This window comes from Macaca fascicularis, chromosome 10 (assembly GCF_037993035.2).
Source record: "Macaca fascicularis isolate 582-1 chromosome 10, T2T-MFA8v1.1".
Classification (NCBI taxonomy): Eukaryota; Metazoa; Chordata; class Mammalia; order Primates; family Cercopithecidae; genus Macaca; species Macaca fascicularis.
The window spans coordinates 103,395,346-103,412,950 of record NC_088384.1 but is presented as its reverse complement, the minus strand read 5'-3'; the positions used below and the strand labels follow the sequence as shown (position 1 = coordinate 103,412,950).

The following is a 17,605-nucleotide window of genomic DNA, read 5'->3' as shown; positions in this document are numbered from 1 at the left end:
AGCCCACTCCAAGAAACTCCCTTCCCAGGGGCCTCCAGTCCTCAGGCTTCCCTGGAGCAGGTCAGGCTGGCTGCCCTGGCCGGCCCGTGCCGGGAAATCTAGCCAGGGTGCAGGAGAAGTGCGTGTGGGGGCCCCTTTCCCAAGTTTTTCTTGCTGCAAAAGGCCTAGCTTAGCCTGTCTTTTTCTATGCACAGGATGGCTCTTGCTCACCCGAGCCTCACAAAGATAATCGCTCAGGAAGTGTTTCAGCCAATCCGGGGCGGCTTTACACTCCGATTTGCCAGGGCAGCCAATCGGGGATGAGCTTTTATTAGGCGGCCAGATCATCAGCCGAAGTGCCAAACCCTTTTTCTGTGAGAACTAGGAGCCTGTCCTCCATGTTTTATAAGTATTGACATTACACAGTGTTAACAATGCATCCACAGAGGTAAGCTCGACTTTTTAACCATCTTTTTTCCCCCTCCCTCTGAGACATCCGAATTGTGGGCGAGCAGTGTGATTTCTCTGTGGCTGGCCGTGCCACACTCACCCCCAGAGCACTTATGTTAACTTGGAACTGTTTAGAGAGAATTTTTTTGCTTTCTTGGGTCACATGGCTCAGTAGCCATTAGCCATAGCTTGATTTTGCAAACTGGCAAGGGCCTGGCACACCTTTCCTTCCACCAGGGCATGGTGTTTCTGGAAGAGTTTGAAGCTAGATCCTGGTATGCCAAAAAAGAAGCTTTTTTTTTTTTCTTCTTCTTCTTCTTCTTTTTTCTTTCCCTCTTCCCTCTCTCTTCCCCTCTCTCTCTCTCTGAGCAGTTCCCCCCCCCCCCTGCACTATTGTCTTCTCTTTTGCCACATGCCCTGCTGGGGGAAGAAAATGGAAGGTAAGCAAACAGGCTCCTCTCCAAGGAGAGCTCATGGCAGACAGCAGAGCAGGCAAGTTTGCCTCTCCAAAGAGGTTCTGGGAAGGCTGGATAAGTTTTGACAAGAGAGGAGCGTGTTTGCAAAAGAATTGAACCCTCAGCAGAGCAGTGCTAAGGAGAGTCTAGCTCCTGGGGCCTAGGTGGGTGGTGGTGTCTGTACACGGTCTTCTCTTATTCTACAGAGCTTCTGCACTTGAAACTACATTGTTCAGCCTGTTTTCCTGACTTAGGTTGCTACAGAGTGTTCTGCAAGCCAGCCTACAGCCAGCAAATGTTTCTGAAAGTGTTTTCTAGGTTTTGGAGGAAGTTTTTGGAGTAGGGATGGGGACTGGGGGGTGTGGGGAGAGAGATCTTGGACAACATCCTGCAAAAAAAAAAAAAAAAAAAAAAAAAGAAAAAATCTGCAAGGATTCTGAATCCCTTAGTTTTCTACTCTTGCATGATTTTCAAGGAACTAATGTTACCTTTTATCCTTGTTTTCATTTTCCTGTCCCTTTTATACATTGTATCCTCCTCTCTTCTCCTGTGTGATGGAGTGTAGAGGAAATAAAATCATGTCTGTGGCTCATGACAGCATTCCATATTCAGTTGTTGGGTTGTGGTGTTGTTGTTGTTGTGTGTTTTTAATAATACCATGTAACTGTTTAAAAAAATTTCCTTTTTGATCAAGTCCCAAATCTGCCAGCCTGTTCTCTCTTCCTAACTGTGGAAAAATGAGACGGTTGCTTGAACATTTGTTGGGTAAGTAAAGCAATCCATTTCCTCTGTGACCATGTTTGAAGAGTTTTGCGAACATTTGGGGTCTGTTTGTAATAGGGGGTCTTGGCTGCAGGAGTTGGGGGCTTCATTAGCAGGAACAAAATAAGGGCTTTTTAAAGAGTGTCTTGATTTTAGGTGACTGTTTGAATCCACTGTTTTTCCTGATAACCTGCAGCTAGGATTGAAGATTATACTTCCTGTTTACCCTGAGTCAGGGGAGAAGTGTTTAGTTCATTGTGACTTGACTCTAGACCTTTAATGGGGTTTGTTTGGATATTCAAACTGTGAGTAGGTGATGTGCTTGTGAAATGTAATGAAACTGCTTGTTCTTAGAGTTGCAGAGCCCTAAAAACATTGGTGGGGCAGAAGCTGGTGGTGGTGGTGGTGGTGGTATGTGTGTGCTGGGGGGTGGTGGTGGCAGTGTGCTCATGCTTTAGGACTTATGTATAGTGCAAAATCTCATCTGCCACCAGACTGGGGTTGGATTCAGGACTCACTGACCAACACATTTTGGCCTTTTTTCAGGTCTCATCCACACATCTGTATGCATGCTGACCCCACATAAGATTTGTCACTTTTTACATTTCCCTTGACTTCTTAAGGCTGCAGCTAGAAGTTAAGTGGGAAAAGTAGAGTCTTGTTTAGCATTACCTTTAGAATTTCCCTAGAAGTTCAGTACGTAAATTTTCAGCTTGGAGACCAATCTGACATGACTGTAAATGCAGGAAATATATTCAATTGCTGTGTTATGTCAACTTTATGGAGTCAGTAATCTTTTTTCTTTCAAATGAGTGTCCAGTAGCCCACTTTCTGACACCAAATTGGAAAAAGGCTCATTTAATCAGGAGAAACGTTTCGTACCACATTCTAAGTTGAAAAAAGTCTGTGCAAGGCAGGCCAGCTTAGCTTCTTAGAGTAAAACTGCAGGCAGTTAATGATGTTACATACTTAAAACTGAACAGTGCCACTGCCCCAAACAAGTAAGTTTAGACACTCAGCTATTTTCTTTGTTCTTATCTCCTTGCTGTAAATGGAAATTACATATTGAGGTTCTTGTGGCCTCCCTAGAAGCAGTGTCTAATCATAAGACTCCTGGTTTGGTGCCTTCAACGTTTGCATAATACTGTGTTTGTTGGGCTGGAAGGGAACTTAAGGGCAAGGCGTTTGTCCTCTAAAAGCTTGCATTAAAATGGCTCCCACAGGTTTGGAGAGCCAAGATGTGTTCTCAGATGTACAGCCCCCAGCAAGTTGCCAACACTGGACCAAGCTAGCCACTTTTCCTCTGGTACTGTGACCCCTACCAAGCATGAGTCTGTAAAAAGTTAATTGCTTTCAAAGTAGCATTATTTTCCAGTTTCAGGAAAGGGGAAAAAAATGTCTGCATTGCAGCAGGACTAGGTAGGGACGGCAGTACTGGCTCCCAGAGCAGCCCAATGGGGTTCTTCTCCTCTAGCTTTTAAACCAATAGACTTGGAGGAAAGGTTAAAGATTGACAATTACAGTGGCCGAACTAAGAACAGGCCTTCTGGAAATTTCTACCATCTTTGTTCCTTTTAGGAAAAGCGGATCTGCCAAACAGAAGAGTCTCCTACCTTCCATTCCTAGGTCATCTCCCTTCCCTTCTTCCCCCCCAACCCCCCTTCTTTTTCTCATCAAGGTATAATGTTCTCTCTGCCACATTTGTAAATTGCAGAGGGAGGAACAGAATGTTGGGCTGTTTTCCTTTTTCCTTCTGCCTCCTCAGTCCCCAAAGAGGATACACAGCTGCAAGGAGCAAACACAGACACACTGAAGCTTTTGATTCCTCTTTTTTTTTTCCTTCAAGACCCTCCAGGATGGGTTCACTTTCTGCTTTGGGAAATTAAGTGGCATTCACGTGGGGGAGGGGGAGTAACTGCTTTTATTAGCTCCAGAAAATGGTCAGTGTTCAGTCTGTAACTAGGAATTAATTATATATAATCACTCAGTAAACTTTCTACAGAGTTTTTCTAATTGCTGAGCCTGATCATAGTTAGCCCGTTGGCGCCAAGTCCAGTTACTTTTATAATTAACAGCTCAAAGATTTGAGTCAGAAAGAAACAATTGGGGGCCTCTTGGATTATAAATTAGGGATGAAAACAATAGCTTTTTTTCCTTTCTTTCTTGTAACCTCTTTTATTTTAAACAAAACATTCCCCCTTTTCTTTCCCTGGGAGAACCAGTGGGGAGACTGCATCAGGTCTTAAATATGAGGACGGGAGACACTTTTTAGGAAGTGGGGTGACAGTAACCTAGAAAACCCTGAGGCAAAGGTAGGTTTTTAAAAGTCCAGCCACTTCCAATGTGTGATGTCTTTGTTTCTTTTGCCCTCTTTCCCCTTCTCTCTCCTGTGGCAGAGGCAGCAGACATTTGTCAGCCTGGGAACCCTCAATCTGGCTTTGCCTCTGGTTGACTCTGGAAAGAAAGATACATTCAAAGGGGCCTTCGCTACTGAACAGCAGAGATTTAAAAAGGGAATATGTTTCGAAGCCCTTTGGTTACTCTTAAAATGCAAAATCTGAGCAAGGGTTCACCCTTGGCTCAGGTTGCTAAGATTATGGTTGCCCTCCCCCCTACTTCCCACTCTCCTTGCAGACAAACAAGCAGGCAGTGGCCATGCCAGCTCTGCAGCCAGTGTGCTGCCAGCCTGCCCCCCCCATCCCGATTACCTACCTACCGGCCGACGGGGGCCAATGGCCTGTCCTTGCCCTGGCATGGCCTTGGGCACTGTGCCCTCCTTTCTCCCCTGGAGCTAAAAAGCAGTCACCTTGAAACTCCTCACTCCCAGCACCAGAGGAGTTCTGAGGCCAATGCTCAGACCTGTAACAGTAAATGACGTTATCCACTCAGGCTGTTAGTTCGGCCTCTGAAAGCGGGTTTTGCAAAACCCATTGTTAATTCTCAGGCTCTGTTGGGGGTGGTCAGAAATCTAATTTGTGAGTATCCTGTGCATTGGATAAGGGAGTGTTTTCCTTGTGTTTCTCCTCTGCAGACTCGGATTGTCTTTCCTTGATGTTGACTGTCTTAGGACTGGCTGCTTCAGAGGGCTGGGTATTTGGTGGCTGTTTGCAAGCTTATAAACAGCCTTTTTATTTTACCTTGGCTGTAGACTGAGGTGCAGCCCTTTAGCTTGGCTTTTCAGATGCCTGCTGTCCTTGAAGCACTTTCATTTTACCTAGCACCTTTTTGGTATGGATGCAAAGCTGGTTTCTAATAGACTGAGAAGAGAAGGGGGACCGGGCTTCCTCCTCGCCTCCCCCCAGCCTGCTCCCTGGGAACATTTTTGTGTTTGCACAGACACCTGTCCGTCTGCAGTCTGTGCCACGGGGCTGCACAATTCCTAACCTTCTACCCACCTAATTCGAGGGCAAGGGGGCCTCATCACAGAGCCTCATGTTGAAAGCTCAGGATCTACAAGAGAAGGCTTTTCCTTAGGAACCTGTGACTTCACAAACTCTCCCTGTCATTGCAGAGTTTTTTTTAAGCTTCTAAACGTTGGGTTGTTGGTGTCCTTTGGTTCAGCTTTTCCTAGTTCTGGTATTTAGGAAGGTGGCTTTGAAACTAGCAGGGCTGCTTAAACAAGAGCTACAGCTATTGAACAAACTGCTACCATTTTAGCTTCAACACAGGAATGAGGCAGTGTTGCCAGACGCCATTTTAAGAATCCTGCATAAATAGCTTAGCTACCGATGACTCTGCCTGTTTTAGGTGAGTGCTTATATAAAGCTGCTCTGCTAACCATTCCCCCCCACCCCAATTTCTTAAAAAATTAATTGCAGATTTAGGGAAGCATGGTTTTTAATTTTGATGTTCACTATTTTATAATCTAGAAGAGGAAGATGTTATGCCTTGGGGATTAAATATTTCTTACAGCCTGGACCATTTTGGTATTTTGAATGAAAGTAAAAACCTGGAAAAGTCCTTTCGAATGATGCATGATTCTTGAATTGCTGTGCGATGATCCTCATCTGTAGAACCAGAGTCTTGTGCATGTTGGTTATATATTCTAGATGGCTTAGATATTCTTCTTTAAAAGTCAAATAGTAGGGGCACTTGGGGAAAAGAAATATGTGGGCATTGTGTATCCAGGCATTTTTCTGTCAAAACTAGATGCTTGCTTTTTTCTCTCTCTTGGAAGTGTTGAGGAGATGAGATTCCTGGGAATTACGGACCATCCCTGAGTCCTCAGAATTAATAATCAGAAGGCTTAAAGCATCCTGGAGGTGCAGTAGTTCATCTGCAACTTTTAATTGCTCTTTTTTCAGTGCATGCAGGTTAAGAAGTAAGCATAGGTTTTCTTGCTCAGGCATTGGGAAAGAAATCTTTTATTCTTTTTGGGATGGGATGGGGTGGTCTTGGTTATCTTTGCAGGTACTGTTATTTCTTTGAATTGCCTGAAATGTATCAGTTTGTGAAATCTACAGGCAAATGACTTGGGTAAATGTGAGTGTAAGAGGTGGTAGTGTATACAATGTATCTAACTAGTTGATGGTGTGTTTTCCTATTGGAGTGAGAAATTGTTTGTTTTTCAGCTAATTTTACCCTTTTTCTTTAGCGGGCCCCCAGTTTCCTCAACAGACCTTTAAAGGGAGAAAAGTAATGTCAGTTTGAAACAAGAGCTTGTTGTCCCATTGTTTTTGATTTAAATCATCAGGGTTGCTGGAAGCTAGCAGATATGGAAGGAAATAAGCTGTCTATGTTCTAAGACTTTAATGTATTAATGACAGAAGTTCAAAGTATTTTCTCCAGATGCAGCTGCCTTTTCTTTTTAACAATTATTTGACTGTTTTTCTTCCCCCAAATGACTGAACAGTTCTTAACCGAAATTGACCAACATCAGTGGGGCAATTCAGACAGGTACAGATCTTTTCTTGCCACTACTTTTGATGTAATATTCATGTTTTTTTTTTTTTTCCTAATAACATACTAGTTCTTAACACTAAACCAAAAAAAAAAAAACAAAAAAAAAAACAAAAAAAAAACAAAAAACACACACACAAAAACCGAAATCAGTGGCATAGGAAAAAGGAAGTCCCTTTAGATGTGGCTATTCAAAATGACTAATTTTGCATTCTGGTCTTTGCTTTTGTAAATGAAGGTTTTTTTTTTTTTTTTTCCTCTCTCCTTTTAATGCATAGACACTGCAGTTTCCTTTAGCCAAATACAGGTTATTGTGTGCGTGCATGTGTGTGCATGGGTTCCTTTTGAAAGGATGGTTTGCTGATCTGTGAAAAAGATGGTTTTCTTAAATTGTTGTGCTTGAAATCTTGTGCTAAAGCTGGTGGTGCTATTGCTAAAGTTGGGTGATTATGGTGCCCACTTGTAATGCTTGGAAAGATAAAACAACTTAACTTTTTTTTCCCTCTCTCTTCTGCTCCAGCATTGATTATCTTAAAACTCAGAAGCAAATACCCACCACATAACTAGTTTGCATTTTCCTCGTCTCTCAGCAGCATTCCTGCCTGAAGTATTCAGCTCCTCTAGGCTGTTGCAAGCCAAATAATTGTTCCCTTGAATGCAGCCTTCCTCCATGATCAATACACCTTTGAATGTTTTCATCGCTGCAGAAATCCTTCGAGTGGGTTTTTTGGGCTCAGTTCTGCATAATTGTTTCCCTCACCACTGTAGATTTCAGTTGGATCACAGATTAGCGTTTTCTCTATTACTCAAAATATGGGATCGGTTTCAAGAAGTTTAGAATTTCACATACTTCATGCTAGAGAGGGAAACAGAATTCTAGTTGCTAGAAAAGATCAAGGTTGCTATTTGTTCCTTTGAAGTGAACTGTCTACCCATCTCCGAGGGCTGCATGGGGCTTTTTGTTAAGATGTATTTCCAGTCACCCCAAGCCAGAACTCATCAACAGCATCCAGTTGGACAACCTGTGTATGTTTCAGGCGGAGTGTGTTTCTGAGTTGAGAATGTTTTCTCCTTAAGTTGGGATAGAAAGCATTAGTGCTGAAATCACCTTCAATAAATCACCGTTGTATTATTGCATATAAGTGATGTGTTTAAATTTAGCAGGCTGCTTTCTCCTGATGAAAACCATTTGTGGCAACATGTCGGTTGTTTCTTTGGTGATTTGTGTCGCAGGCTTTCTTTACAGATGCTGTGTAAATGAAATTGTTAACGGGGCTCAGCATCAGAGTGCTAAATGTGTGAATATTCTCATTTAAAACCAACTACCTTTCTTCATCTCCAAGCTCCTATAATTTAACTCTGAACTATAATCGTTTCCTTTCTATCTAGCTCCCATCCCAAATCCTCTCCTCCTAACATGGAACTCTCCTAAAATCTTCCCCTTATACTAGGGTTCGAGACATGAGGCTGTCTTTTTGGGCCTTTTGCGTTGTCACAGTCCCAGACCACGGAACACAAGCAGGACATTCTCTCTTCCCCAGCCTCCTTCCTGTCCTGGCTTTGAGTCTTCCAAATGGAAAATTCCAGCCATATCAATTGGTGATGCACCCATTTCTTCCTGTGGAACCACAGTCTGATGGAATTGCTTCTGGAGTAAATCCCTGGCTTCAGTGTCAGCCTGAATGTTCGGAAAGTTCTAGCACCTCAAACCATTTGCATCTATGAAAAGCATAACTCTATTTTTTTTCCTTTGGTTTAGCTTGTGAGTTCTCTGTAGGAGGAAGATCTCATATGGCCGGCTCTCTTTCAACTCCAGTTCCAGCAGAGAGAGAGAGAATGTTCTGGGTGACAGACCCTCCCAGCAAAGGGGCTTGCTTTATTTGCTTCTCTCCCCAACCCTCCACTCTTAGCCTTTGTCTTTTGAATAATCCTTCCTCATTCCACTTTTGTGGTGGGGGATAATTAGTCACAACTCAGTAGTAAGCCGTGCCTGCTGTAGAGAGGAAGCATTCAGGGTGTTGGAAGTGTGGAGACCCCGGTCTGATTCCTGGAATCAGTGCTCCTCGGTTCAGTGTTTTGAGACCAGGTCTTTAGCTTCTAGCTGGGCATATTCTTCTGCTTTGTAATTTAACCTATATCTTTTTTTTTTTTTTTCATGTTCCTGCCTCATCAGGGAATTGTAAGATTTAGGGGGAGGTGTGGGAAATCTTAATCTTTGCCCTAAAGTATTCAGAGATCAGAATTCTGGATACCCTGCAGAACACCTCCAACCTCCCTGCCTTTGAACCCTGTGTTAACAATGAGAAGCTTGTTTATTTGAAGGCTGGGTTCTCATTGGCCCACAGGGGTAGGTTGTAATTGTGTGTCTAAAAAATTGCCTTTTGCATTCCCCAATAGCATGACAACTGGAATAGTAATTTGACTTAAAAAAAAAAAAAACAAACAACCAACCAACCTAGTGTCTTAAAAAACTCCTTTAGGACTCTTCACACTTTGTTGAAATCAGGTGTGGGTTTCCTTCCCCGAGCCCTGGATAAGGATGAGGGAATGTCTTTAAGGTGGGTTTGTCACTAGAACTTCCCAATAGCTGCCCCCATGGGGCCAGTTCTCAGCCTTCCTAAACATGAACATAATTTGCTCTGTTTCAGCTTGGCTGAAGAGGAAATAAAAACAGAACAGGAGGTGGTAGAGGGCATGGATATCTCTACTCGCTCCAAAGGTGAGTAAAAATCTTGGTTTATCTATTCTAGAGCTAAGGAGGAAATTGGAATTTCTTTTTGTTGTTGTAGAGCAGTGAAGTGTGGCTCTCTGAGCCGACGTTGTAACTCTTCTTGGATTTTCAGATATAAGATTTTTTGATGGATGAACCTAATTTATGGAGAACTCTCCTTCTTTTGGTTTTCTTTCCCTGGTGCCTGTGTCAGTGTCCTGACAGTGAATTTTACCTGTGTGTCATGACCGAGGGTGGCTGGCTACCTCTTCGCAGGGTGACTTTCAGAAGCCACGGTTTAAATAAAGCATGTTCTGGAAGCCACCAGAGCCTCTAGCTGCCGCTTGTTTTCTGATTTTAACAACAGGCCTCTTTGGAATCCCAGAAGTGGGATGAAGTCAGCCTGCTTCATTGGAAAGTGGTGGTCTTGGGTTAGAGATAAAAAGCAAATGTAGAGCTTGCTGGGATGCTGGGGCCAGTGTTTGCATTTAGTTCAAAATTTAGCAAATTAGGGCAAACACAATTTATGCGTTTATTCACAAGCCTAGAGTAGACTCCTGAATATCTTCTAATTGAGGGATTGGTACTTTTCATTTGGTCTGTGTGAAAGAGGTTTTATGAGGCTTCCCAAAAGGAAGCAGTTATTCACTTTTACCTTCAGGGTGCTTTTACAATTGAGCTACTGGAGTGTTTTTTCTATCTTTGGTTGATGAAAAGGCTCATCTCCAAACTTAATGGTTGTACCAAGGTGTTTTCATTCCTTCAACAAGTCACTGTGTGCTTGCTTGGAACACACAGCCTTGCACTGGGGGTTATGGGGAGGGAGGAAGAGGCTGGACAGGGTTATTGCAGACTACCGGAAGGAGGTTCTCATATGGCTGCAGAGTGTTGCACAAAGGGACTCCCTAAAGGCGTCTGAAACCAAAAGCATTTTGAGGATTGTTTTAAGACAGCGTGTCGCCGGGCATGGTGGCTCATGCCTGTAATCCCAGCACTTTGGGAGGCCAAGGCGGGCGATCACAAGGTCACGCGTTTGAGACCAGCCTGGCCAACATGGTGAAACCCCCGTCTCTACTAAAATACAAAAATTAGCCGGGCATGGTGGCACACACCTGTAATCCTAGCTACTTAGGAGGTTGAGGCAGGAGAATCACTTGAGCCCGGGAGGCGGAGGTTGCAGTGAGCTGAGATCGTGCCACTGTGCTCCAGCCTGGGCGACAGAGCAAGATGCCATCTCAAAAAAAAAAAAAAAAAAGACAGCATGTCATTTTGGGGCAAAGTTGGGGGTCCAGTAGTCAAGGCTGGGACCCGGGAAGTGGGAGCTGGCTGCTGGTCTCTGACCGTGGTCACAGGAGGGGAGGCACCCCAGGTGGGAAGGCCTGGCTTACTGGGTGGGTGCTTTATGCTGGGGAGCAGCAGGAGGAGGCTGGGTGGAGGCAGAGAGCTGCTGCCCCCTCATCACAGCGCGACCCAGCCTGTGTGGGGTGGCAGGAGGTTTCAGATCCATTGATGGTGAAGAGAGCTGAGCCACCAGGGACTTCAGAGCAAGGAAGGTACCTTCTCACAGAGGTGTTTTTGATGTTGCAGGAGCACGTGCCTCTTAGCCACTTCTCAGCCCCCTTGTTGTGGTCAGAATCAAATGTGGTCCAGCAGGAGACAGGGACTGAAGAGAGGGGGCCAGGAGGTGGAGGTCTTGTCCCTGTTCTGCTGCTTACCTTCCCCGGGGGCTTGGACACTGTCTCTGTCCCTTCATTTTTGTACTTGTGATGTGGGGTGTTGGATTAGATTCTATCCAAGCATGACCAAGCTGAATGACCATTGTCTCTTTCTCTCTTCTCTCCTACTCCTATCCTCTCCCCTCAGCAGCCAGAACACGCTTCAAAAACGTGAATTGGGGTCAGGCACAGTGGCGCATGCCAATCATCCCAGCTACTTCAGAGACTGAGGTGGGAGGATCAGTTGAGGCCAGGAGTTCCAAACCAGCCTGGGCAACTTAATGAGACCCCTCCCCAACCCCATCTCTGTTAAAAAAAAAAAAAAGTGGGCTGAGTGCGGTGGCTCACACCTGTAATCCTAGCACTTTGGGAGGCTGAGGCGGGTGGATTGCCGGATCTCAGGAGTTCGAGACCAGCCTGGGCAACACGGTGAAACCCTATCTCTACTAAAATATGAAAAAATTAGCTGGGCATGGTGGCATGTGCCTATAATCCCAGTTACTTGGGAGGCTGAAGCAGGAGAATTGCTTGAACCTAGGAGGCGGAGGTTGCAGTGAGCCAAGATCACGCCTTTGCATTCCAGCCTGGGGGACAGAGCGAGACTCCGGCTCAAAAAAAAAAAGTGGATCGGGTTCTGTCTCGTTTTGCTAACTCCTTCCAATGACTTTCCAGTACCCTTCCACTCAGGTCTGAAGTCACCGTGACCTGCCTACCTGGGCCAGCACTGTTTACCTTTGTTTCCTTTGTGACGTTCTGTTCCCTTTGTGCCATTTCTTCACTTGAGCTCCTTGGCCTCCTTCCTCTTGGTTCCTTCCTTGGGGCCCCTGTGTGTCTTTTGCCAGGAGCAGGCTGCCCATTTCTCATTGTGATCTCAGACTTATCTCAGATGGTGGCTCCTCAAGGAGGCTTTTGGTGGCCACCTAGTCTGAAGGAGTCATTTTGTCATTTTCTGTTTTATATATATACATATATATATATTTATGTACATATATATTTTTTCTCTTTAAAGACAACGTCTTATTCCATTGTCCTGGCTAGAGTGCAGTGGTATGATCATAGCTTACTGTATCCTTGATCTCCTGGGCTCAAAGCTCACTGTAGCCTCAATCTCCTGGGCTCAAGCTTTCTTCCCACCTCAGCCTCCTGAGTAGCTGGGACTACAGGTACACGCCACCTCACCTGGCTAATTAAAAGTTTTTTTTTTGTAGGGATGAGGTCGCGGTGGGTTGCCCAAGCTGGTCTGCAACTCTTGGCCTCAAGTGATCCTCTCTCTTTGACTTCCCAAAGTGCTGGGATTATAGGCATGTGCCACCATGTCTGGCCAATTTTCTATGTTTTTAAAATGAACTTTTAATGTGAGAGTAGTATTAGATTTCCAGAGAAATTTTGAGGATAGTGCCAAGAGTTCCCATGTTAGCCCCTGGCTCCACACACACAATTTCTTCTATTATTAACATCATACACTAGTGTGGTGTAATTGTCACAAATAATGCATCAATTTTGATATGTTATTACCAACTAAAGGCTATCCCTTATTCAGATTTCCTTCGGTTTTCCACGAAAGTCCGTTTTCTGTTCTAGAATCCCACTCAGGATTCCTTGTTACATTTAGTTGTCTGCCTAGGCTCCTGTTGGCTGTGACAGTTTCTTAGACTTTTCTTGTTTTTGTTGAACTTACCGGTTTTCAGGAATACTGGTCAGGCATTTTGTAGATGTCCTCTCAGTTGGGATTTTTATGATGTGCTTCTCGTGATTAGACTGGTAAACTGTGATTATGGGTTTTGGGGAGGAAGAAGACTACATAGGGTAAAATGCCATTTTCATCATATCACATCAAGGGTATGTGTTATTAATAAGAGCTATCGCTGTTGGCCCAGCGCAGTGGCTCACACCTGTAATCCCAGGACTTTGGGAGGCCAAGGCAGGAGGATCATCTGAGGTCAAGAGTTTGAGACCAGCCTGGCCAACATGGTGAAACCCCGCCTCTACTAAAAATGTAAAAATTAGCTGGGTGTGGTGGCAGGCACCTCTCGTCCTAACTACTTGGGAGGCGGAGGCAGGATAATCACTTGAACCCAGGGTGGAGGGTGTGGAGGCGGAGGTTGAAGTGAGCCAAGACCGTGCCACTGCACTCCAGTCTGGGAAATAGAATGAGACTGTCTCAAAAAGAAAGAAAGAAAAAAAAAGATTTATCACTGTTGATGTTGACCATGACCATCTGGCTGTGGTAGAGCTTTCTTCTCTTTCCGTCCTTTGCTCTTTGGAAGGAAGTCACACGGTGTCACCCACACTTAAAGAGTGAAGAGCTATGCTCCACCTCCTCGAAAGTAGAGGCTTGACATAAATTATTTCGGGGCCGGGCGTGGTGGCTTATGCCTGTAATCCCAGCACTTTGGGAGGCCGAGGTGGGCAGATCACTTGAGGCCAGGAGTTGGAGACCAGCCTGGCCAACATGGCAAAATTCCATCTCTACTAAAAATACAAACATCGTATGCCTATATTCCCAGCTACTTGGGAGACTGATGCAGAAAAATCACTTGAACCCAAGAGGCGGAGGTTGCAGTGAGCCAAGATTCCACTACTGCACTCCAGCCTGGGTGACAGTGAGACTCTGTCTCAAAAAAAAAAAAATAAAAAAAAAAAATAAAATAAAAAAATAAAAATGTAGAATTCTTCTGTATGGGGTATTGGTCTCTTCTCCCTTATGTATTTATTCAGTCATTTATCTCTATCAGTGTGGACTCTGGGATGGTTACTTTATACTGTGGATTGTAATCCAGTACTACTTATTTATTTTATTGCTCAAATAATTCCAGCTTTGGCAGTTGGGAGCTCTTTCTGTTGGCTCTTGTGTCCCCTTGACAGACTCCATCGTTGCGGGGTTTATTTGTTCGTTTGAGACAGCCTCGTTCTGCTGCCCAGGCTGGAGTGCAGTGGTGCAATCACAGCTTATTGCAGCCTTGACCTGCTGGGCTTAAGCAGTCCTCTCGCCTCAGCCTCCCCAGTAGCTGGAACCACAGGCATGCATCACCACAGTTGGCTTTTTTTTGTTCTTTTTATTTGTAGAGATGGAGTCTCTCTGTGTTACCCAGGCTGGTTTTGAATTTCCCAGGCTCAAGTGATCCTATCACTTTGGCCTCCCATAGGGTTACAGGTGTGAACCACCATGCCAGGCCAGCCTATTTATTTATTGAGCACTTGCTTTTTTCTTTTCTTTTTTTTATTTGAGACGGAGTCTTGCTCTGTCACCCAGGCTGGAGTGCAATGGCACAATCTCAGCTCACTGCAAGCTCCGCCTCCCAGGTTCACGCCATTCTCCTGCCTCGGCCTCTCGAGTAGCTGAGACTACAGGCGCCCGCCACCACGCCCGGCTAATTTTTTGTATTTGTAGTAGAGACGGAGTTTCACCGTGTTAGCCAGGATGGTCTTAATCGCCTGACGTTGTGATCCGCCAGCCTCGGCCCCCCAAAGTGCTGGGATTACAGGCTTGAGCCACCGAGCCCAGCCATTATTGAGCACTTTCTTGCCTTCTGGCACTGTAAGATGCTCCAGGCTGGTTTTGTATGTCTTTGCCTCAGCCCTAAAATCATCCATTTCTCTATGGATCCTGCTTTCTTTCTTTCTCTTTACTTTCTCTCTTTCTTGCTTGCTTGCTTTCTTTCCTTTTTTTTTTTTTTTTTTTTGAGATGTAGTCTTGCTCTGTCGCAGAGGCTGGAGTGCAGTGGTATGATCTCAGCTCACTGGAACCTCCACATCCCAGGTTCAAGCAATTCCTCTGCCCCAGCCTCCCGAGTACCTGGGATTACAGGCACGTGCCACCATGCCTGGCTAATTTTTTTGTATTTTTAGCACAGAAGGGGTTTCATCATGTTGGCTAGACTGGTCTCGAACTCCTGACCTCAGGCAATCCACCTGCCTCGGCTTCCCAGAGTGCTGGGATTACAGGTGTGAGCCACCGCACCCGGTGGATCCTGGTTTCTTTTATTGGAGAATAATATTAGAAGCCAAGATCTGGGCACTAAGTGTGCTCATTTTTTTTTTTTGTTGGTTTGTTTTTGAGATGGAGTTTCCCTCTGTTGCCCAGGCTGGAGTGCAGTGGCACACGATCTTGGCTCATTGCAACCTCTGCCTCCTGGTTTCAAATGATTCTCCTGCCTCAGCCTCCTGAGTAGCTGGGACTACAGGTGTGCACCACCACACCTGGCTAATTTTTGTATTTTTAGTAGAGATGGGGTTTCACTCTGTTGGCCAGGCTGGTCTCGAACTCCTGACCTTCTGATTCTCCTGCCTTGGCCTCCCAAAGTGCTGGGATTACAGGCATGAACCACTGCACCTGGCCAATTGTGCTCATTGCTACTGGAATGTCTTTGTTCTAGATTCTCTCTCTTTTTTTTTTTTGAGATGGAGTCTCACTCTGTCACCCAGGCTGGAGTGCAGTGGCACACTCTCAGCTCACTGCAACCCCTGCCTCCCAGGTTCAAGCAATTCTCCTGCCCCAGCCTTCCAAGTAGCTGGGACTATAGGTGTGCACCACCATGCCTGGTTAATTTTTAAATTTTTAGTAGAGATGGGGTTTTGCCATGTTAGCCAGGCTGGTCTCGAACTCCTGACCTCAAGTGATCTGCCTGCCTCGGCCTCCTCCCAAAGTGTTGGGATTATAGGTGTGAGCCACCTTGCTTCTAGATTCTCTCAGTGGACAACAAAGAAGGATATATACACATACTGTGTAAACGTTTTTACATGTGTCCATCTGTGTCTATATCAGCTAAACATGAGTTCATTCTCTAGTTCGACCTTTTCCCATTACCGCATGGATCATTCTAGCCTTCTTCCCTGGTTCTCTGTAACGTCCTAATCCAACAGTGAGAAGGCTGGCTTCTACTGTCCACCGTTCATTTACTATTTTGTGGTACATTTTAACCTGATCTACAGTGTACAGTCTGATGAACTTTAACACACGTTCACGCTCGTGGGACCATGACCCAGATCAAGATAATTAAACATTTCCAGCATCCAGAGGGTTCCTCCGTCACTCTGATTTTGTTTATAGCCTTTGTCCTCACTTTGTATTTTCTTATTTGTTACTCTGCTAGAATGCCGGCCACTGTATTTTTTTTTTACGTTAAAAAAAATATTTTTTGAGACAGAGTCTTGCTCTGTTGCCCAGGCTGGGGTGCAGTGGCTCGACCTTGGCTCGCTGCAACCTTCATTTCCCGGGTTCAAGTGATTCTCCTGCCTCAGCCTCCTCAGTAACTGGGGCATGCGCTACCACGCCCGGCTAATTTTTGTATTTTTAGTAGCGATGGGGTTTCACCATGTTGGCCAGACCGGTCTCAAACTCCTGATCTCAGGTGATCCACTCGCCTCAGCCTCCCAAAGTGCTGGGATTACAGATGTGAGCCACCGTGCCCCTGGCCTTTGTTTTTTTTTTTTTTTTTTTTTCCCCAAAATACGTGCAATCTCATTGAGTTGCCCCGGCTGCAGTGCAGTGCTCTTGCCATCATAGTACACTACAGCCTCTAAATCCTGGGCTTGAGCGATTCTGCTGCCTCAGCCTCCCGAGTAGCTGGGACTGTAAGTGCGCACCATGGTTTCAAGGTCCCTCTTTAAGCACACCTGGACCACCATGCCTTTGATTTGAGAGGCCGGTGCCATTGAGATTTAAAACACCTGTCTTCTGACTGGGTGACTTACGCCTGTAATCCCAGCACTTTGGGAGGCCAATGCGGGCGGATCATGAGGTCAGGAGTTTGAGACCAGCCTGGCTGATATGGTGAAACCCCATCTCCACAAAAAATAGAAAATTAGCCGGGCGTAGTGGTGGGCACCTGTAATCTCAGCCACTCAGGACGCTGAGGCAGGGGAATCGCTGGAAACCAGGAGGCAGAAGTTGCAGTGAGCTGAGATCATGCCACTGCACTCCAGCCTAGGTGACAGAGTGAGACTCCATCTCACAAACAAAACAACAAAAAACATCTGGCTTCTAGAGCCAGATTTCCTGGTTCTGTCTTGCCCCCTTTCTAGCTGAGTTATTACTTGTGGCTAAGTTTCCTTTTGTAAATGGAGATGATAAAGATAGAAAGTTATGGCTAAGATGAACTTTTCTTACAGAGTACTCAGAATTATTCCTGGGACAGGGTGGCCGCTCAAAAATGTTAGCTGGTTTGCATCAACTTAGAGACAATGAATTTTTATTGCTACGTCTGTCAGGTGGTGAGAATGACTGTGTTCTGCCGTTTTCCCCACTTGCAGCCTCTAGGAAGAAGGTCTGGAGGCAGATGAGGAAACCATGCCCGGAAGACCCCCTGCTCAGAGGGGGCACAGTGAAGAATTGTGGGCCGGGCGCGGTGGCTCACGCCTGTAATCCCAGCACTTTGGGAGGCCGAGGCGGGCGGATCATGAGGTCAGGAGATCGAGACCATCTTGGCCAACATGGTGAAACCCCGTCTCTACTAAAAATACAAAAAATTAGCCGGGCGTGGTGATGGGCACCTGTAGTCCCAGCTACCCAGAAGGCTGAGGCAGGAGAATAACGTGAACCCGGGAGATGGAACTTGCAGTGAGCCGAGATCGCACCACTGCACTCCAGCCTGGGTGACAGAGCGAGACTCTGTCTCAGAAAAAAAAAAAAGGGA

The 17,605-nt window shown here is 45.4% G+C and overlaps 1 protein-coding gene across 35 annotated transcripts in view; it reads left to right on the top strand.

The window, feature by feature from the left end:
* The first annotated feature begins 353 nt into the window (after positions 1-353).
* Positions 354-17,605, top strand: part of ZMYND8 (zinc finger MYND-type containing 8) — a 148,137-nt gene continuing 130,885 nt past the window's right edge. For 19 of the 35 annotated variants that reach the window (XM_005569295.4, XM_074005495.1, XM_015429936.4 and 16 more), the window contains exons 1-2: positions 354-427; positions 9,194-9,264. In XM_005569295.4, the coding sequence (XP_005569352.2) occupies positions 414-427; positions 9,194-9,264 (85 nt within the window). In that variant the 5' untranslated portion in view covers positions 354-413. Of the gene's footprint in view, positions 428-1,578; positions 1,650-5,353; positions 5,394-9,193; positions 9,265-17,605 lie in introns of those variants that run through there. The other 16 variants (XM_074005499.1, XM_074005487.1, XM_074005474.1 and 13 more) reach the window with 2 other exon arrangements.